General features: G+C 46.6%; 2 protein-coding genes and 2 pseudogenes across 2 annotated transcripts; 2 read left to right on the plus strand and 2 right to left on the minus strand.

Annotated features, from left to right (window-relative positions):
- The first annotated feature begins 1,410 nt into the window (after positions 1-1,410).
- On the plus strand, positions 1,411-2,521 carry LOC147992634 (uncharacterized; annotated as a pseudogene).
- A 1,383-nt stretch (positions 2,522-3,904) lies between these two features.
- LOC147992635 (uncharacterized) lies at positions 3,905-14,295 on the minus strand. The gene is made up of 5 exons (XM_087539092.1): positions 14,232-14,295; positions 14,071-14,127; positions 13,029-13,952; positions 12,233-12,856; positions 3,905-4,044 (listed from the first exon to the last, which is right to left on the minus strand). Exons 1-5 carry the CDS (start codon positions 14,293-14,295, stop codon positions 3,905-3,907), a joined length of 1,809 nt encoding a protein of 602 aa, XP_087395218.1.
- A 1,398-nt stretch (positions 14,296-15,693) lies between these two features.
- LOC147992636 (alpha-humulene 10-hydroxylase pseudogene) lies at positions 15,694-16,407 on the minus strand (annotated as a pseudogene).
- A 909-nt stretch (positions 16,408-17,316) lies between these two features.
- On the plus strand, positions 17,317-18,296 carry LOC147992637 (uncharacterized protein At2g29880-like). The gene is made up of 2 exons (XM_087540994.1): positions 17,317-17,670; positions 17,754-18,296. Exons 1-2 carry the CDS (start codon positions 17,317-17,319, stop codon positions 18,294-18,296), a joined length of 897 nt encoding a protein of 298 aa, XP_087397120.1.
- Positions 18,297-21,993: the final 3,697 nt, after the last annotated feature.

The following is a 21,993-nucleotide window of genomic DNA, read 5'->3' on the forward strand; positions in this document are numbered from 1 at the left end:
GGAATCCAAACGGAATGAAACCTTCGGGAGAGTTATTTTTGGAACAAACGTGATCCAGGGGACTTGGAGTAGACGTTAAGAAATAAGCGAGGCGGCCACGAGCCAGGGAGGCGCGCCTGCCCCCTGGGCGCGCCCCCATCCTCGTGGGCCCCTCGCGGCTCCACCGACCTATTTCTTCCTCATATATATATATATACCCTAAAAACATCCAGGAGCACCACGAAACCCTATTTCCACCACCGCAACCTTCTGTATCCAAGAGATCCCATCTTGGGGCCTTTTCCGGAGCTCCGCCGGAGGAGGGATCGATCATGGAGGGCTTCTACATCAACACCATAGCCTCTCTGATGATGTGTGAGTAGTTTACCACAGACCTTCAGGTCCATAGTTATTAGCTAGATGGCTTCTTCTCTCTCTTTGGATCTCAATACAAAGTTATCCTCGATCTTCTTGGAGATCTATTCGACGTAATTCTTTTTGCGGTGTGTTTGTCGAGATCCGATGAATTGTGGGTTTATGATCAAGTTTATCTATGAACAATATTTGAGTCTTCTCTGAAATCTTTTATGTATAATTGGTTATCTTTGCAATTCTCTTCGAATTATCAGTTTGGTTTGGCCTACTAGATTGATCTTTCTTTTAATGGGAGAATTGCTTAGCTTTGGGTTCAGTCTTGTGGTGTCCTTTCCCAGTGACAGCAGCGGTAACAAGGCACGTATTGTATTGTTGCCATCAAGGATAAAAAGATGGAGTTTATATCATATTGCTTGAGTTTATCCCTCTACATCATGTCATCTTGCCTAATGCATTACTCTGTTCTTATGAACTTAATACTCTAGATGCATGCTGGATATCGGTCAATGTGTGGAGTAATAATAGTAGATGCAGAATCGTTTTGGTCTACTTGTCGTGGACGTGATGCCTATATACATGATCATGCCTAGATATTCTCATAATTATGCACTTTTCTATCAATTGCTCGACAGTAATTTGTACACCCACCGTAATACTTATGCTATCTTGAAAGAAGCCACTAGTGAAACCTATGGCCCCCGGGTCTATCTTTTATCATATAAGTTTCCAATCTATTTTTATTTTGCAATCTGTTTTTATTTTGCAATCTTTACTTTTAATCTATATCATAAAAATACCAAAAATATTTATCTTAGTATCTCTATCAGATCTCACTCTCGTAAGTGACCTGAAGGGATTGACAACCCCTTTATCGCATTGGTTGTGAGGTTCTTATTTGTTTGTGTTGGTACGAGGGACTTGCGTGTAGTCTCCTACTGGATTGATACCTCGGTTCTCAAAAACCGAGGGAAATACTTACGCTACTTTGCTGCATCACCCTTTCCTCTTCAAGGGAAAACCAACACAGTGATCAAGAGGTAGCACGCCACCACCCAGATGACGGCGCCCTCCACCGCACCACCGGCCACCGTCTACTCCCCGGCGGAGATCACCGGGGTCCTCAACGATCCCATCACCGCCGTCCAGGGGATACGGCTATACCTAGCCGGCCACTACGGGCCGCCAGCCGCCTCGTCTGGGCCAGCCGCCCTGTCGTGGTATTCGACACCCGCGGCGCTGACCGGGCCTCTACACCACCACTGGCCACTTCAGCCGCCGCCCGCTGTCGCGCCCCAATGGCCGTAGTGGCCGGTGCCGGCCCACGCCGCATCACCCACGCCACCCGGGTCCTCGTCGGCACCGCCCTGGCAGCCTTGGCAGCCGCCGTACCCCGGGGCCACCACGACGCTGGTCAGGCCGCTGCAGCCCTCGCTGCATCTACAGCCAGCCCCTGCCACCGCCCTAATCTGGCCACAATGGTCGGCCACGGCCATCGCCGTGCCTGCCGCCTCTGCCGTTTCCAGGCTGCCGCCTCCGCTGCCCAGCACCGGGCTGACTACAACCGCGGCGGCGGGCGTGCCGATTCAGCAAGTGCGGTTCCCACCCTCGCCGTCCCAGCTTCCGGCCTGGTTGGCCGGGACGTCACCGCCGCCAGTCTACACCATGGTCGCGGACCAGCCAGCGCCCTCCCTGCCGTACGACGGGCCCTCCGGCTCCGCGGGTTCCCACGCTGGCTTCGACGGACCACCGCATCCCTGCGGACCACCTGTGCACACCGGACCAACGCCATCCTCTTCGCTGCTCCGAACCGCCGAGCCGTACACTCACGGCGGTCATGCTCAGACACCGCCGCGCTTCGCCAAGCTCACCTTCGCCACCTACGACGGCACCGAGGACCCCCTCAACTGGCTCAACCACTGCGAGCAGTTCTTCCGGGGACAATGGACGCTCGCGTCGGACCGCACCTGGCTTGCCTCTTATCACCCCCGTGGCACTGCACAGATGTGGTACTACGCCCTCGAGCAGGACGAGGGCGGCATGCCCCCATGGGAGCGTTTTCGCAAGTTCTGCCTCCTTCGATTCGGACTACCAATACGTGGGAGCCGGCTGGCGGAGCTTAGCCCAGTGGGTTGTGGCCCAAGTTATCTTATCGTTATTAGGGGCTTAGCCTAATTATTTTATCGTTATTAGGGTCGTTTGCCTAGGAGTCAAGTAAACCTCTCTATATAAGGAGAGGAGATGTATCAATCTAATCAAGCAAGAAGCAATCAGTATTTGTTCGGCTTCCCTTAGGGAGCCGGGAAACCTAACCCTAGCCGCCCCTTGCGCCGCCGTCGCCTCTTCTCCACCACGCAAGGATGGCGCCCAGCCGCCGGCCGCCGCGCCCTCGGCCTCGTCTTCCTCCATCTTTTCCCTACAGTCTACGCCCTAGAACCGGTAGAACCCTAACTCCTAACATACAAACTAACATCAAACTAGTCTTGTATCGTAGCACGGGTAAAACTAACAACATAACAAAAGTATCTTGTTCGATGATTTCACACAAGCAAAATCTAGGGCCTTCTAGTGCAGCAAAAAGACAAAAACAAAAAAACAATGGATGCACTGCCTTTTCTGACTCCTCCACATGTGCAGGTCAAGCAACAACTAAGCCATGATCCCATGTACAAGATAAAAATTATATAGCGATCAAGAGTAGCAGCCATAATCCCATGTTAAACAACTGGACCGGCTTAAGATCATGCATAACCCCGATTACCTAGCTTTGAAGTGAACCAGAGAAAAGTAAACTCACCAGAACTGGTGTAAAGGCCAAACTAGATGTCATTCCAGATGTTGCACCACTGCTACCATAACGCCTCTCCTTAAATCTGACATAAGAAAGTAATAGGAATCAAAGAGATATAGCAGTGCATGATATCATGAAAGAGGTACAAATAGAAATAGAAACAACAATGTGAGGATAACTAAGAGAACTGGTACAGGGTGCAAATACTCCCTAACATACAAAATGCACGTGACCTAAGATTTGTGCAGGTAAGCATAGGCATAAAGCACTACATTTAAATATTATGCTCTGGGAATCAAGGTGGTATAACACAATGACGAGAAGGCTGTGCAAACTAGTTCTAGTTGTATGCCTTGACAGATTAAAATTGAGGATCATCTAAGTTCCAATGTGTTATGCTTTTTCCTCCAATAATTTGAAGTTTTGAACCAGCTCGTGTTGAATTTGGAAACAGTCAGAAAGAACACATTACACTACAAGTTTTACTATGCTCTGGGGAGTAAAGGGCAGAAGGGGCTAAGTAGTAGTAATGTGCTTTATCTGTTTTTTTCGATAAAGGGCGATTTTATTATCTCAAATGTAGCATCAAGCGGATACAAAACATTATGAGTAACACCCGGCCTCTGCATAACTAGGATGCACACAACCAAACACCAAAGTCTGACACTAGAAAAGGTAAGAAAACCGACAATACGACAACAATAGAGTCCTATGGACCGACACTTTGCCTATGTCGAACTCGGCGGTGGATGGATCCGGAGGTTATGCTGCCACCCATGTTGGGAAAAAACCTCCATAGCCGCCCGCTCCAACCGCGTACACACCGCCTTGAACAGCGGTTGGTGCTCCGCCTGTTGTAGCGTAGACCACGTACGAAGCGAGTGCGTACAACAGAAAATAACCTGCAGAGGAGAAGCATTTTTGTCATTAAAAATCAAATCATTTCTACATAGCCAAAGCGACCATAGTAAGGCATACGCCCCCACCCTTATTAGCGTTTTGAAACTATTTGAAATTCCGTCCAACCAATGACCAAATATATTGGCAATACTCGTTGGCGGATACAAATTTGACGCTATTTGGATGACTGACCATGTAGACCGTGCAAACTTGCATTGGAAAAAGAGGTGTTTGATTGTCTCGTCATGAGCACAAAAGCTACACTTCTTACTTCCTGGCCAGTTGCGTCGTGCAAGGTTGTCTTTGGTTAGCACAACTCCCCTACGAAGATACCACATAAAGATTTTAACTTTTAGTGGAATCTTTGACTTCCAGATTTTCTTGTTATTATTCACTGGCACCTCGGAATGCATAAGCGCACGGTACATCGAGTCTACTGTGTAAGACCCTGATGTTGTGAGTTTCCAGTGAAACACATCCCGACCTTGTGTCAGATTAATCGAATCCAGACGGGATAAAAGATTATGCCATGACAAAAGTTGGGGGCCAATCAAATTGCGCCTGAACGAAATATTCGGTGGGGATGAACTAAGCACTTGCTCAATAGTATTACTCTTATCGCGAGCAATGGCGTATAAGGCTGGGTATTGCTCTCGGAGACTGGCATTTCCTAGCCATGTGTCTTCCCAGAAACGAACCTCTGACCCATCCTTTATCGCGAAAGACCCAAAGCAAAAAAGATGTTTCTTTGCCACCATTAGGCCGGCCCAAAAGTGTGAGTCACCAGGTATCCAATAAGCCTGAGACACCGCCTTTTGGCCTAGGTACTTGTTGCGCAATATGGTTTGCCAAACACCATCCTCAGTAAGAAGTTTGAACAACCATTTACTAAGTAGGGCCTCATTCTTGACCTGCAGGTCATGAATTCCAAGGCCACCTTGGTCTTTCGGCCTACAAACCACGCTCCATTTTGCCAGCCTATATTTTTTCTTTTCACCGTCTCCCTGCCAAAAGAATCTGGATCTAAAATAGACCAATCTTTGGAGGACCCCTTTTGGGAGTTGGAAGAAATAAAGCATATACAGAACCATATTTGTGAGGACAGAGTTAATTAAAACCAACCGTCCTCCAACTGAGAGCAACTTGCCTTTCCAACTGCTCAGTCGTTTCTCTAGACGCTCCTCAACATGCTTCCACTCTGCAAAGGTGAGACGCCGATAGTGAACTGGTATTCCCAGATATTTAATTGGGAATTGACCATGTGCACAACCAAACAGGTCAGCGTAATCTGCAGCCGCCTCAACGGCTTCTCCAAAGCAGAATAGTTCACTTTTATGGAAGTTAATTTTGAGACCCGACATTTTCTCAAATGCTGAAAGCAAGAGTTTCAGGTTTCGAGCCTTGTCCAGGTCATGTTCCATAAAAAGAATTGTGTCATCGGCATATTGCAGAATAGAGAGACCACCATCCACAAGGTGTGGCACTACTCCTGCAATCTGGCCGTCCTGCTTGGCGCGCTCAATCAGAATAGCCAACATGTCAACAACAATGTTAAATAACATTGGGGACATGGGGTCACCCTGCCGTAGTCCTTTTTTTGTCTGAAAGTAATGGCCTAAATCATCATTGTCTTTGATGGCCACACTACCTCCAGTTACAAAATTTTGGATCCATTGGCGCCATTTATCAGAGAAACCTTTCATTCTTAGGGCCTGTTGGAGGAAAGACCATTTGACCTTGTCATAGGCCTTTTGTAACACCCTCGATGCGACTATAGCTCCCACGTGTCGAGGCACGACTTAGAGGCATAATCGCATTTAAGGCATATGTCGCAAGTCAGGCAATCATCACAAACATCCCATGTAATATAGATAATGAAAAGGGATAAAATAGTTGGCTTACACTCGCTACGTCAATCAAGTACATAAATAACATACATCATCCAAACACTCATGGCCCGACTACGGCGCCAAAATAAAAGATAACCCAACATGCGACATGGTCCCGATCACCCCCAACAGGGCACCACTACTGATCATCAGGAAAAGAAACATAGTAAAGTTGAGAGTCCTCGTCGAACTCCCACTTGAGCTCGAGCGCGTCACCTGGAGCGGAATCATCAGGCCCTGCATCTGGTGCAATAGTAATCTGTGAGCCACAGGGACTCAGCAATCTCGCACCCTCGCGATCAAGACTATTTAAGCTTAAAGGTAAGGTAAGGTAAATATAGGTGGAGCTGCAGCAAGCGACTAGCATATATGGTGGCTAACTTATTCGCAAAAGAGAGCGAGAAGAGAAGGCAAAGCGCGAGCGAGAAACTAGAGGACAACCTGCGCATACATTACTCCAACACCGTGTCCACTTCCCGGACTCCGCCGAGAAGAGGCCATCACGGTAACACACTCAGTTGATTCATTTAAATTAAATTAAGGTTCAAGTTATCTACAACCGGACATTAACAAATTCCCATCTGCCCATAACCATGGGCACGGCTTTCGAAAGTTCAAATCCCTGCAGGGGAGTCCCAACTTAGCCCATGATAAGCTCTCACGGTCAACGAAGGAATGGACCTTCTCCCAAGACGTTTCGATCAGACTCGGTATCTCGGTTCTTCAAGACACTTCGACAGGTTAAAACAAGACCAGCAACACTGCCCGAATGTGCCGACAAATCCCGATAGGAGCTGCACATATCTCGTTCTCAGGGCACACTCAGATAGGTCAAGCTACGAGTAAAACCAACCCTCAAGTTTCCTCGAGGTGGCCCCGCAGGCTGCCCGGTTCGGACCAACACTCAGAGGAGCACTGGCCCGGGGGGGTTAAATAAGATGACCCTCGGGCTCCGAAAACCCAAGGGAAAAATAGGCTAGGTGGCAAATGGTAAAACCAAGGTTGGGCATTGCTGGAAAAGCTTTAATCAAGGCGAACTATCAAGGGGTTCCCATTATAACCCAACCACGTAAGGAACGCAAAATCCGGGAACATAACACCGATATGACGGAAACTAGGGCGGCAAGAGTGGAACAAAACACTAGGCGAGAGGCCGAGCCTTCCACCCTTTACCAAGTATATAGATGCATTAAGATAACATAGCAATATAATGATATCCCAACAAGTAAATAAATGTTCCAACAAGGAACGGCCTTCAATCTTCACCTGCCACTAGCAACGCTATAAGAGGGGCTGAGCAAAGCGGTAACATAGCCAATCAACGGTTTGCTAGGACATGGTGGGTTAGGGGTTTGACATGGCAGTTTGGGAGGCTTGAAAGCAAATTGTAGGCATCGTAGCATTGGCATAGCAAAAGAGCGAGCAAACTAGCATAGCAAAGATAGTAGTGATTTCGAGGGTATGATCATCTTGCCTGCAAAGTTGTCAGAGTTGACTGGATCCTCGAGAGCAAACTCAACGGGCTCCTCGTTAGCGAACTCGTCTCCCGGCTCTACCCAAACAAGACAACAAGCAACAGGATACAAGCAACCACGTGCAAGGATCAAACAATATGATGCAAAGATGATATACTATGCGGGATGCGATGCGGGGTGCATATGCAAGATGTGACAAGGGATGCATGAACCTGTCCTCAACTTGGGAATCCAAGTGTGACACTGGAAAGATGAGATGAAATCTCTTGAAAACGATATAAAGAACGCCGGAATCAGAGTTACGGTTTGGAAATGGCAAGCGATTCAAATATGACATCGGTCTGCGATTTACAGCAAGTACACATCTAAATGCAAAGAGATGAACAAGCTACAACACCCAAACATGACAACAAAATACATGGCAGGGATGCACTCAAGATTCTTAACAAAATTCTAGCACTGAGCTACAGCCAATTCATCCATTAACAGGTTCAAACAAGCATGGCAAAAATGCATATGGCAAACCGATTTCAGACAGTGAAATTAACACTTGTCTGGAATTTCAGATTAGGTAGCCCTCTTCGGAGCAACAAAACTACATGCTACAGGACCTGAACATGGCAAAGTAAAGCATGGCATGGAGCTACTCAAAGAGCTTAACAAAAGTCCCTTAGTGACCTTGAGCCAAAAGGGATCAGAAAATATACTAACACGCATGTGAACATGGCAAAAACATAATCAGTTCTCAGACTTAGTGAAAACTGGAGCATGCTGAAAACAGAACTCAAGTAGGCATGTTTACGAGCTCGATGCACTCACTACGGTGCAAGTCATGATAAGATAAGCACACATATATCAAGAACACACAAAATGCAAACTAGACATGGCAAGAACAATAGCATAGCATGCACGGATCAACTACAACATCATCGGCAAAATTGCAAACAAGTTGACAATCTGCCCAGATTCACAAAGTAGCAAAAGTAGAGCTCGATTGACTCAAGCTAGGGTGCTCCATAATTGCAAACAAAGACATATATGGATATAGCACTACAATATTAACAAAACTCCCTTACTGACCATCCTCAAAAGAGGCACGGATCACTAGGAAACAACATGAACATATGGCATCATGAGATAAACAGCTCAAGGACTTAGTGGAAATGCTAAGTCCCTGAAATCAGAATTACCAAGTGCACCACTTTGCAAGATTGAACTAGGCACCACACACATCACAAAAATACATGGGTTGCACCTCTGGAAAGATGACAAAACCCTTAACAAAACATATGTAGAGCATCAGGGCATATCAAGCACACAATAATCATGGCAAAAATGACAAAAACCTAAATGGAGTAGCAGATCTGACAATTAACTCAAGTAGCCCTCTTCTAACAGCATTTCGGGCATCAAGATGAACTCAAATGAAAATGATGCAATGGAATGAAATGATGTACTCTCTGAGATGAACATTTGATATGCTATATGCATGAATCGGAGCTACGGATGCAAAGTTATGAGGCCAAGAACAGGAGCACTTGGATCTGGAATTTCTGGGACTTAGAGGAAAAATCAACCTCGCGGAAAAAGTCTACTCCGACGGGGGCGGCCGGATCTGTCTTCTCCGGCAACGGCGATGCCCGGATGCGGCGAGGGAGGACGGGGAGTGGTCGGACTCCGGCGGGGGCGGCCGGATCTGGCTCCGGGAGGCGAGGGCGAGGACGGGGTGGCGATGGGCGAAGGCGGCGGCGGCCGGGCGCGTCGGGGCGGCGCGGTTGGTGGCCGGGCCGCTGCGGCAGCGCGGTGGCCGGCGAAGTCGGCGACGGCGGCGGAGGCGGCGCGGTGGCGGCGACGCGGTGGATCGGGCGGCGGGGCACCCAGACGAGGCGGGCGGCGCGCGCGGGCCTGGGGGGCCTGCCCTGGGCTCCCGCGGGCCGCGGTGGGAGGTGGCGGTGATGCGGTCCCGCGGGGCACGGACCAACGGCAGAGTGCCACGTGGCAGCGGGGAGGCGGACCGGACAATATCCGTCGGTGGCATTATGTCCGGCGGGCGCGGTGAGGGTGGATCTAGGGTTTCGGGGAGGGGGATCCGAGATTTTTAAGGAGGACCTATTTATAGGCATAGAGGGAGCTAGGAGAGTCCAAATGAGGTGCGGTTTTCGGCCACGCGATCGTGATCGAACGCTCTAAATGATGGAGCAGAGTTAGGTGGGTTTTTGGGCCAAATTGGAGGGGTGTTGGGCTGCAACACACACGAGGCCTTTTCGGTCCCTCGGTTAACCGTTGGAGTATCAAACGAAGTCCAAATGATACGAAACTTGACAGGCGGTCTACCGGTAGTAAACCAAGGCTGCTTGGCAAGTCTCGGTCCAATCCGGAAATGTTTAATCCCCACACACGAAAGAAAGGTAGAAATGACCACCGGAGGAGAACGAAGCGCCGGAATGCAAAACGGACAACGGGGAAAATGCTCGAATGCATGAGACGAATACGTATGCAAATGCAATGCACATGATGACATGATATGAGATGCATGAAAACGATAACAACACACGGAGACAAAGACCCGAACCCGAGAAAATAAAATAACTTAACGCCGGAAACGGCAAGAGTTGGAGTACAAATTGGGAAAGTTATATCCGGGGTGTTACACCTTTTCAAAGTCGATTTTAAATACTACTCCACTCATGTTTTTCCAGTGCATCTCATGAATCGTCTCATGCAAAATTACTACGCCATCGAGTATATTCCTTCCTTGCATGAACGCCGTTTGAGATGGCCTGACAACATGGTCAACTAATGAGTTTAACCTATTCGTAGCCACTTTGGCAAAGATCTTGAAGCTAACATTAAGGAGGCATATGGGTCTGAACTGTTGGATCCATTCGGCCTTCTTAATCTTTGGCAACAAGACAACCTCGCCAAAGTTAAGTCTAAATAGGTCTAGTCGGTCGGCATGAAGACAATTAAATAACTCCAAAAGGTCAGTCTTGATGATATCCCAGAAATTCTGATAGAATTCTGCAGGGAAACCATCTGGGCCTGGAGCTTTGTTATGTTCCATTTGGAACACCACCGCTCTCACCTCCTCTTCTGAGAATGGTGCCGTTAGGATATCATTTTCTTCTGCTGTGACTTGTGGAATATCATCTGTTCGGGTCTCGTCAAGGGTGAAGTTCCCCTCAGCTGGCGCGCCGAACAAAGATTTATAGTATTTGGCGATATACTTTTTGAGCTCCTCCTGACCTTCGATCAGCCCCTCATCTTGTTGGAGACTGTAAATACATTTCTTCCTATGTCGCCCATTGGCGATCAATTGGAAGTATCTTGTATTACTATCACCCATCAATATTAGGTCAGCTTTGGATCTCTGGTAGTATTTGATCTCCTCTTCTCGCAAAAGACGGGCGACCTTCTCATTAGATTGATTTTTTAATTCGATCTCTTGTTGAGATAAGGTGCGTGTCTCTGCAATCTTGTCGAGGTCGTCAATAATGGTAGAGAGCCGTTGTTTTTCTTTTTTATATATCCCATTGGTGTGTTTCGCCCATCCAGTGAGGTGTTGCCTCATGGCCCTTATTTTAAAGTTCCATCTCTGAATAGGTGTGCGACCAATGGCGGGCCTCTCCCAAACATTCTTGATTATGTCTACAAATCCATCCCGATGAAGCCATCCCAATTCAAATTTGAAAGGGCGACGGGCTGCTGGGTTCGTAGAGTTAGAATCCAGAATGATGGGTGCATGATCCGATAATGCCTCAATACGCTCTAGGGCTCGCACGGTTACCATAGGAAATTTTAGTTCCCATTTGGTGTCCACAAGTACCCTATCGAGCTTCTCGTATGTCGGCACAGATCGGTTATTAGCCCAGGTGAACTGCCGCCCCGACATACTGACCTCCCGAAGATCCAAACTGTCTATCACAGCATTGAATAGGAAGGGTCAATGAGTGTCGAAGCGGTCATTATTTTTCTCTTGTTGGTACCTAAGGATATTAAAGTCCCCTCCAATAATCATTGGATACGGGTTATCCTTAGCCAGGTTCACCAATTCACGAAGGAAAGCCGATTTGTGTTCATCTTGGGCAGCCCCATAGACTGTGACCAGGCTCCATGTAAGCTTATCAGCTCTATTTTGTAAGTGAAATTTGATATGAAATTCACCTGTCGAAAAAGCCAACAAGTCCATGGTCGTGGTCTGTATCCCAAGAAGGATTCCTCCAGACCTTCCACGAGCTGGTAGACTGTGCCATGTGTAGTCGAAACCACCTGATAGGTGCTCGAGGATATTTGGCCTGAAGTCACATTTACCAGCCTCGGAAATTGCCACAAAGTCCAACCCATGTTCACGTATACAATCATTGACGTGTTTATGTTTAGCCAAGTCTGAGAGACCTCTGCTATTCCAAAACATGCCTCTCATGTGGAAACTCGGGTCCATGTGGAACATTTCGCCTTCTTGGGCGGTTTTTGTTTCTTTTTCGAGGAATGCGATTTAGATTTCCGTGAAGACGCCGTGAAGTCACAAAACATGGACCTAGGTCTTGCATCATCTAAACCAACCTCGGTAACCTCACCAACCAAGTGGAAGATAAGCGGACCATCATATTTGGCATCCGTTTCATCTTCCTCCTCGGTCTCAGGGTTAGGTGGGGTGCTATTACACTTTGGAGAAGCCTTTAAACGGTCAATCTCCATATGTTTAAGTGCCCCAACCGACATATTAATTTCATTATCATTTCTCCCCATAGATATACCAACATTATTTAAGATAGAGGAAATGCCGGTATTCAAAAATGAAAGAAAAGATTGAGGAGACGAGGTACCTGGTGTGGGGTCCAAATTCCTCGAGGCCTGTCGACGCATTGCCTTTACAAGTGAATGTTCATCGGTCGGAGAGGAACCATCCGCGGAGACGGCGTGACGGTTACTACGTCGAAGGGGCGAAGCCTGCCCTCCAGACATAGTACACATCGGTGTCTTATGTTGAGATGTTGGTGTTGATTGTTGCGAGTTCGGCGGCGTCTGAACTGTCCCAAAGGTCGGTGAAGAGGGATGCGCCCCAAGTCCCACTGAAACGGACGCAAGGGGTGTCGTGGCTGATCCACTCGGATGATCCGCAGCTGGGCCAAGGGGGACCACGGCAACCGGAGCAGGAGCTGAAGAAGTCTGAATGGACGGCGTCGTTGAACTTTGCGCATACACCGAAGCAGCAGCTGTAGCCTGCACGGGTGACGGCGCACCCGCACCCACGCCCGGCTGCACAAGCACCGAGGCAGGAGCAGCCGCATGCACAGCATGCAGTACCCCACCTCCCACGGCAGGGTGCACAGGTGAGGCGTGCACATGATTAGCAGGAGCCTCTGCATAAGACTGCTTGGGTGCACATGCAGCCACGGGCCCCGCAGCAGCCCTATCCACGGCTTGCTGTCCGGGCGCCATAGGAGCCACTGCATGGCCAAGTGTAGGCGTAGGTTCTGGCCTTTGCATGGGCGCAGTAGAAGCCGTTGCATGGCCTGGTGCGGACATAGTTGAGGCCCTCTGTGTGGACACAATATTTGCAGTCAACTCACGCCTGCACCTTTAGCGAAGAAGGCCTCAGATCATTATGCACTAAACTGCCTTTGGTTGGAATTGTAGCATTCTGAAAGCCCGCATGAGTAGTCTGCATGGGAACATTGGAACCTGTGTAAGCTCCAGACGCAGCATTTTCACCAACGGACTGGACACTTTTTGTTCTCTTGTTCGCATCCCTATCTGGCATATCTTCATCCCCGTTAGCACCGTCATTATGTCCATCATCATGGTTTTCCCAAATCCGCGGAATGAAGTCAGCGTCGGGGACAAAATCATCCTCCAGTACAAACCGAAACGCATATCCATTAAGCTTGACGTAAACATCAGAGGAGAACGAGGCTTCATCAGACCCATGCTTTTTGCTGAAAATATCCAAGGAATGAACAGCCACCTGGATTCGCACTATACCATGTCGGCGCAAGCAAACCAAGTCAACGTCCTGAGTGGCGCCTATAACCGATCCAACCGCCCATAGACCAAGGAAATGGCGCAGTGGTGGTGGGACTCCCGTGACATGAACCCATACAGACTGCAAAGGAAGAACGGATGGAAGCTCCTCAGCTTTCCATTCACTGAAAGTAATCTTCACGCCATGCGATTTCACATTGTACTCAAAAGTGGCAACACGTTGCAAAATTTCGACAGAGGGGAAGGAAACTAAGAAAGTATTGGCTTCATGAGGGACGGCCTCCCACTTCCACGAAGTCTGGACCGAGGCGATCTTAGCAACCTCAACCTCGACCACAGCAGCAGACAAAGAACCACCAGAGATCGTAACCAAAGCTGTCGGCAAAGTTGGTGGTGCAAGATGCTCCTTGAAGAGCGAGTCTGGTAGCTGTACGAACATTGCGTTTACTAGACCACAACCACTGAGGAAAGCACATGGCCTTGGTTGCTTGAGAACATGGCAGCGGTGCATAGGATGCTTGTGGTTGTTGCAGATATGACAATAGTGAACCACCGTACAATCTTTGACATCGAACGGCAAGGAAAAGGAAGTAAGAAAATAAGAAACTATGGGAAGAATAAAGAAAGGATACTTTTTTGCCGCTTTAGCAGCAAGTATGTTTTTGCGCAGCTGAGACACGTAGCTTCCCACTTCCGGCCTGCCCAAGCATGCCATAGCCTTCCCCCAAACCATCACCTGGTGATACCAAGATGGTGATCATGTCAATATTAAGGTATAGTGAAACTAAACTACGTAACTAACAAAATGCTATTCAAACCATCCTTCGAAAACCAACTGACCTAACGAGCTCTCCTCTGGTATACCAAACTGCATTCGGTTTGCAAGCTTCTTCATATCAGTCATCGCATATCTGCAGAACCAAGTTCCAAAAATCACGACAAGATACCATGCCGTGTATGTGATGAATTAAGCTTCAGCATAGAACGCCAATTAGTAAGTAGTTAAGACAAAACTAAGCATGAGGCTGTTCAATATGTTCTTTTTAGAAACACTTACCTTTCTTTCGTTTTACGATGGCGGCGACCCCCCCCCCTTCTTTTTAGGCTCCGAGTCTTGAATAGGAAGTGGTTTTCGAAGCTTTGCAGGAGGTTGTTCTTGCAACTTCTCGATCTTCTTATGAATTACTTCTAACAATTTGCGAAGAGGCTCTCTGGGAGCGGGCTAGTGGTCTTTGGGATGAGCGGTGGCGGCAGTGGAACCGAGAGACAAACCCTAATCACCAGAAGAAGGGAGAGGAGAAAAGCCACGCGTCGGTACGTGGCCAGCGCTGTCTCTCGATCAGGGGAAAGGTTTGGCGAATTTGACGCCAAGTCCAAGTCGTGGCAAACCCGGAGTACTACCATACACGGAGCCAACCAGGTGATACTACTTTTCTTAACTCTTCCGTTCTATAGATTTAATTTAACTCCCATATATAAATATTTTTATCAGTTGTATGTACGTCATGTACTTCTGTACTATACTAGTGTATAAAATTGTTCCTTTTTTTGCAAAACTACTGAATTGTTCCGTTGCACGAGTTTAATTTAATTCCCGCAAATGTTTTCTCTCTCTATTTTTTCACCAAGTTTAATTCTCTCTGGTCCGGCTCTGTACCACATTTGGTATATTTGATCGCTAGACAGTGTGGGGTTGGTAAGTCACGTCCCTGTCAAATTATCATAGTCACGACCATGTCATGATACACACACGATAATATATGATAATATAACGACATACTCCTTTAATCCCTTTTAGTATTCTATACATCTGTATCTAGACAAATTTAAAACAAGTAATTTGCGATGCAGGGAGTGCTATTTTGTATGTTGAATTCCATCTTGATTGGCGTCCACATGTCATACATATATGTATAGGTCTTTATCCTATATGTAGAATGTACCACTGCTTCTGCGTTTACAAGCATTGGTTTGTTGTGTCATTCATTGCAATCTCTCTTTCAATTCGAGGATCCATAAAAGTGTTTCTATAGTCATCTTCGAATATATATATATATATATATATATATATATATATATATATATATATATATATCATTCAGCTTAAAGTTGGTATTTATGATCTACAATGATCCCTCTTAAACATTCATGGCTGAATGATTAAAGCGCCCAACTCATAATTGATAAACTTGCGGGTTCAATTCCAGCTGGATGCACACGAACGGAAACATTTCACAAGTCTATTGGAACTGGCTCTCGATCCATGAAATCTCATGTTGTGAAATTTTGCAGTTTATTTCTAGCGTGGGAATAATTATAATTTTACAATATACATCCAATTCTTACAATTTAATATCGACTAGACTCCGAGAAGAGGTACCCGAAGGACAGGCTGCAACAAGAGTTGGTCCTTCCGCCTCGCGGTGAGGCCGAATGCCTCGGTCATGTTGAGCTTCGCCGAGCGTGGTCCTGGCCGCTGCCAATCGAAGTGGAAGAGCAAACTCGCGAGCGGGAGCTCTACATTGGCGAGGCCGAATGCCATCCCAGGGCACATCCTGCGGCCGGCGCCGAAATGCAGGAAGGCGAAGTCGACGCCCCCAAAGTCCACCCCCACTTCCCCCTCGAAGCGCTCCGGCCAGAACTCCTCGGGCGCGTCGGGCCAGTAGCGCTCGTCTCGGCCCAGCGCCCAGGCATTGACCAACACCTGGGTGCCCCGCGGCACATCGTACCCCAGCACCTGGCACGCTTCCTGGCACTCGCGGAACAATAGCGGTAGGGGCGGGTGCAGCCGCAATGTCTCCCAAATGACCAGGCGTAGGTATGTGAGCTCTCTTAGATCTTGCTCGGACACAGTGCCGCAAGCATGGAAGGCTCCCCGCACCTCGGCCGTCGCCTTGTGCATGGCCCTCGGGTTCTTGACCAGCTCTGCCATGGCCCATTCCAGCGTCGTAGCTGCTGTTTCACTCCCTGCGCCTAATATGTCCTATCCTCAAAACATGGGATTTTTTAGGTTAACAATCCGCACGAAAAACATATGTATTCTTGAAACCTAAGGCCTTGTTTGGATACGATGGATTAGCCAAACTAGTTTTCCGTGGACCCATATAACCGCCCAACAAACTAAAACCATGTTTGGGCCCTCCAACAAAACCGTGGATAACTTAAATTCTGTTTCCACAAAGCCAAGAAACTACGTTTTATCAAAAATGACTAATACTCGTTTTTGAGAAAACAAGATTACACAAAACTCTCCGTAACAGACATTTTCCTCTCTGCTCCTTCCTCAACAAACTTATTGGCGCCAATTCTTCCCTCCCGCAGCCAGTTCTAGGCGCCATTTTTTCCATCGCATCTATATAAACTGGATGGCGGCACAACAAACATCAGCAAAAAAAGATCTGGAAACCTAGTTCAATGGCTAGCCGCTAACCCCTGCTGTGATCGCCAATTCCCTGGCCGCCGGTGTTAGGTTGGGATCACCAATTACTGGCAGCTGGCCGCTGCTGGGAAGAGAAGGGATCTCTCTTCCCCAACTTGTTTCCATCACCAGAGATCAATCTGCAGATTCGTCATCCTACAGGTAAGGTCCATAATCAGAAACTGATCAGCATACTCAAATCTGTAGGAAGAAGGTTCATGCTTTCAGGACATGAATGCAACTACGAAATTGAAATTTAAATCTGTAGCAGCTGTGTGTTTACTTGAGTGATGAATAGACAATTATTCCCTATAGATTAGTCACATATGTAAATTGTCATGTCTTAGTTTTTACTACAATATAGGCAATCCTTGTAGATGGAATACCCTTCATGATAATTTCCTTATATCATAATTGGTGCCAAAGGTAACAAAGATTGCAGTATTTGTGTAACTTAAATGATTTAACTAGTAATCATTTTGTTGCTTTATTTCCCTTTAGGAAAATATGGATGACCAAATCAAAAGCATTAAGAAGGAAAAGACCGATAAGCAGGTCACAAAGCGCCACACATGGAAATCTTCAGAGGACAAAGTATTGCTGAACATACTAAAAGATCAAACTTTAAATGGAGGGAAGGAAGGAACAGGATACACAAAAAAAGCATGGCGTGAAATCCTAGAAAAGTTCAATGAGTCCAAGGTAGACAAACTTGAGTTGCAACAAATAAAAAATCGCCATAAGTACTACAGGAGTTGTTATGCTACCATGGACAGACTTCTAAATCACACAGGATTTGGTTGGGATGACGATGACAAAATGATCAAAGCTCCAGAAGAAAAATGGGCAGAACTCATTTTGGTAAGTTTAAGAATAGTAACTTTTATATAATTGCCATATCATACACTTGACCAATAGACTAACAATGAACTTACAAACCGCAGAAGGATAAGAATATTCAAGAATACCAAGATAAAGTGTGGCCTAGTTGGATAGACCTGCAAGACATATGTGCGAGCTCTACTGCATCCGGACTCGGTGTTGTATCTAGCAAAGGGAAAGGTGAAACAACTAAAGCACAAATTGATCTGAATGAGGTGGTAGAACTAGAATCCGATGAAATAAATGATCCTACTATTGTTTGTCCTAAAAAGCCTAATAGCACCAAGGCAGAGAAAAAGAAGAAGTGCAATGCAAGTGGATCACAAGAACCTCCAAAGGGACAGAAGCGATCAGCCGATGATGCTATAAACGCAATTGATCGCCTAGCGGACGCATCACTCATCATCGCTGAATCAAAGAAAAATGCAGCACAACAGATAAAAGCTTACTCAGTGAAAGCATGTATGAAGATATTAAATAGCATGCCTGGACTTGAGGCAAATAAAAAATTGAAAGCTGCAGAAGCATTTGAACAAGCCAATAAGAGGGCAATTTTGGTGGAGATGGATGAAGAGACTCGATCTCTTTGGGTTGACAATGCGTAGTTTTGTTTTCTTGTAATGTACCGTTGAGCTTTGAGATTAAGTCATATTTGCAATTTTTCATTAATCCTTCTCTAATTTTGTGTTCAAACAATCAATGGCAGTTGCAATTTTATATATTTATTTGGTTGCTGTTGCTTGCTAATTATAAGATCCAATTATAAATTTCTACTCTTGGTATTTGGAGTTATATATATTTATGTTCTTCAGATCAATAAAGAACCGAATATATAAAATTGATGGCATACATTTCCTTTACGTTGATTGGTTTGACACAACAATGATGCAATGGTGTTCTCTCGCTCATTACATGATTTTTGTCCTGCCATTTAACAGAAAGTCTATCGATCAGTTAAAGGAGAGTGATGGAAGATATGGCAAATGAAGAATATTCTGATTCTGAGCAGATGGTTATTCATAACATTTCGGCAGTGTCACTGTTTCAATATGTGCTATTTGGAAGACTATTCAAAACACCACGTAGTACTTCCAAATTAACTGGTGCTCAGAAAACTAAAGAGTGGTTAGAAGGGCATCCAGTTAGATTTTATGAACAACTTCGCGTTGATAAGCACACCTTCTACTTACTGCGAGATGCATTGTGCGAGAGGAATTTACTTAAGGATACAAAACGGATGGATGTGAATGAACAACTAGTGATATTTCTACATACAATTGGGCATAATGTTAGGAATCGTGTTCTCCAGGATAGATTTCAACATTTAGGAGAAACAATTAGTCGACACTTCAAGAGAGTTTTAAAAGCCATAAATGGTTTGCGTGATGTTTGCATAACTGATCCGGCCAATGAAGTTCCAACCAAAATATTGGCCGATGAAAGGTACTACCCATACTTCAAGGTATATATCCTATCTCAAGAACATGTTCCTTTTCCAAATGACTTGCATAATGGTTTAAACCTTACATTCTAATTCACAATTTTACCAACAGAACTGCATCGGAGCAATTGATGGGACACATATTAATGCAAAGATCAAGCTTGATAAGCAAACTCCGTACAGAAATAGGCATGGTTATCCATCTCAAAATGTTATGGCAGTAGTGTCATTTGACATGTCATTTTTATATGTGGCTGCTGGATGGGAAGGTTCTGCATCGGATTAGGCCATTTTACGGTGGGCTGTTACTGATGGTGGCTTTGTTGTTCCAGAAGGTAAAATTTTAAATACATGAATTTTACATGCATGCAAGTAAAGTTTATCTTCATTGTCTCAAACATATGATTATATGATAGAAAATTTGAGTGTGATATCAAACTTTACATGCAGGTAAATTTTATCTTGTTGACTCGGGATACGCAAATACTCCAAGATTTATTGCCCCCTACCGTGGAGATCGCTATCACATTGGTTCTTTCCGTGGAACTAATCGTCGGTATAGTAGTGAGAAAGATCTGTTCAACCATCTACATGCACAACTGTGGAATGTTGTAGAACGCACTTTTGGTGTTCTAAAAGCCCGATTTCCAATATTAACCAGGAATGGAGGAATCCCTTATCCTTACAAAAAAACAGGTCCAAATTGTTATGGCTTGTTGCATCATCCATAACTTCATTAGGAAGGTTGATAGGGATGATGAGTTGTTTCAGCTTTTCGAACAAGAGGGTATAGAAGGAAATGTTGACACAGGTGACCAACAAGTTAGAGGGCACGCAAATTTACAAGAAGATGATCGAGTTGCTGGTGAGCGATTACGTGCAGGCATCGCTCAACAGTTGTGGACTAATCATCAACGACGTACCACGCAAGAAGAAGAAGAAGATGATGATCATTAAACACTGCAATATTTTATTGCGATCTTTATATGCATATACACCGCATAGTTATCATTATATCTTTTCATTCCTTAGTAGGCCCAGGAACTTTCTATTCTATTTATATTCAAGCACACTCTGTCTCTACAGCTACAGATGATAGCACTGCTGAAATAATAATTCTATGCCAATCACCTAATGAAGCAATCAGTAAAAGCTCTGTATGCCTTCTCTAGTTTGTGAGATTGATGAACTAAATGGACAAGACTAAGCTACTAACCTTGTAAAGGTAGTAACAATCTGAAAAATGAACTTGTAAATCTGAAATAGATAACTACTCTGTGCACATAATTTCTGGTGAGATCAAAACGTACAAATGCGCGTGAACGTCCATGTGTTGGGCTAAGCTAAAGAATGAATCAATTGACTAGCCTATATGCGCCTGAATGTGCAAAGATAATAGATCATTCATACGCAATCAGGTATCTTTTTGGCTCTGTGAAGTGAAGTAGTACTCACATTTCTGTAGTTGAAGAATTGGAGCACCTTGTTGACAGCGTCGATGTACTTGACTGATGGCGGGCCATGGAATACGCTGATGCTGATAGAGACATCAATGAGGACGAAGGCGCCAAGGACGGCGCAGAGCATCCACCACGAGCTTGCGCTTGACGACGACGCAGGCGAGACCGATGTCCCTGTGCTTCTTCTTGGGCTCCGGCGGGCTGACTACCAAATCCGTACAAAGCCTATGGAGGAGCCGACGAAGTGGAGGTAGAGGCGGCGACCTAGCCATCGAGGGAAATCGACCGCCGGCGTCGCGCGTGCGCCGTGTCGTCCATGGGAGAGCAGAGGCGAGCTGTGGCTTGGACGAGCTGGGGACGAGCAGTGATTAACTTGACACAAAGAGGCCGAGCTGCCGAGAAGTGGTGGTGGTGGCAGGAGGCAATGGCGACGACGAATCGGCGATTTGGAGGCTGCCGTCCGGCCAATTTGGGGAAAGTGGCCAGCTTTGGGAAGGCCACGAGTTCAGGGGTAGGAGAATAGAAAATAGTTTTTTTTCTAGAAGCCAGGGAATAGCCATAGGCGAGCGGTCTCCAAACAAGGATCTGCGTACGCTGCTTTTACACCTTCCATAACCCAAACAAAGTTTTCGTTAAACAGATTATACATCAAAAAATAAGTAATACCGGTTTACCAAAAAATCTGCTTAAAACTTGTTTTCCTAAAACTCGGCGCTAATATTCTCTATCCAAACAACCACTAAGACTGTTTAGATAACTAAAATAGTAATCTAAACGCTCTTATATTAGTTTACGGAGGGAGCAATAAACATGCGCAGGATCATCGCTAACAATTGCGCCCCTGCCGGCTCGACCCAGCACACTTCCTACGGCATGTCGCCCACGATGCCGCCGGCGCACGCACACCTCGTCCACTCGCCATAGCACCCGCCCACGTCACCCACCACGTTGCTATACCTGCGCATGTCGCCGCCGGTGGTGCTTGGCCGGTCCGCTCGGTCCGGCCCAGGCTTCGACGCTGCCGGTCCGGTCCCTGAAAACAGGCCCACATGGCTGGCCGGTCCGGTCCGGCCCGCCGGCGGCCGGTCCAAACGTCGGCTCAGTGAGGGACCGGACCGGTCCGGACCATGTCCATCCTGAGTAAAGATGAGAGTTTGGACAATTGACTTAAGAACGCAACATGGCACCACTCATTCTTCTCCTGATTATGAAATTCTTCTCCCATGCCCACGCTCTGCCCCGCGCCCCCCACCGTGCTCCACCCCGCGCCCCCCACCGTGCTCCCAAGCCACGCCGGCCTGAGCTCGCTGAACGCCGCTGACCCCTGCTCCGGCGGCGGAGGGCTCTTGCTGTGCCGCATCTAGAAGACCCGTGCTGGTGTGGGATTGGCGGTGGCGATCC

This window comes from Triticum urartu, chromosome 1A (assembly GCF_056163025.1).
Source record: "Triticum urartu cultivar PI428250 chromosome 1A, HENAU_Tu73, whole genome shotgun sequence".
Classification (NCBI taxonomy): Eukaryota; Viridiplantae; Streptophyta; class Magnoliopsida; order Poales; family Poaceae; genus Triticum; species Triticum urartu.

Bases quoted from the DNA above. Each gene is read 5' to 3' on its own strand.
- LOC147992637 (XM_087540994.1), top strand. From the start codon at position 17,317: ATGGATGACCAAATCAAAAGCATTAAGAAGGAAAAGACCGATAAGCAG. The intron at 17,671-17,753 runs GTAAGTTTAAGA...TACAAACCGCAG, and splicing joins AATGGGCAGAACTCATTTTG to AAGGATAAGAATATTCAAGA.
- LOC147992635 (XM_087539092.1), bottom strand. From the start codon at position 14,295: ATGACTGATATGAAGAAGCTTGCAAACCGAATGCAGTTTGGTATACCA. The intron at 14,128-14,231 runs GTCAGTTGGTTT...TGGTATCACCAG, and splicing joins ACCAGAGGAGAGCTCGTTAG to GTGATGGTTTGGGGGAAGGC. The intron at 4,045-12,232 runs GTACCTCGTCTC...TCTCCTCTGCAG, and splicing joins GAATTTGGACCCCACACCAG to GTTATTTTCTGTTGTACGCA.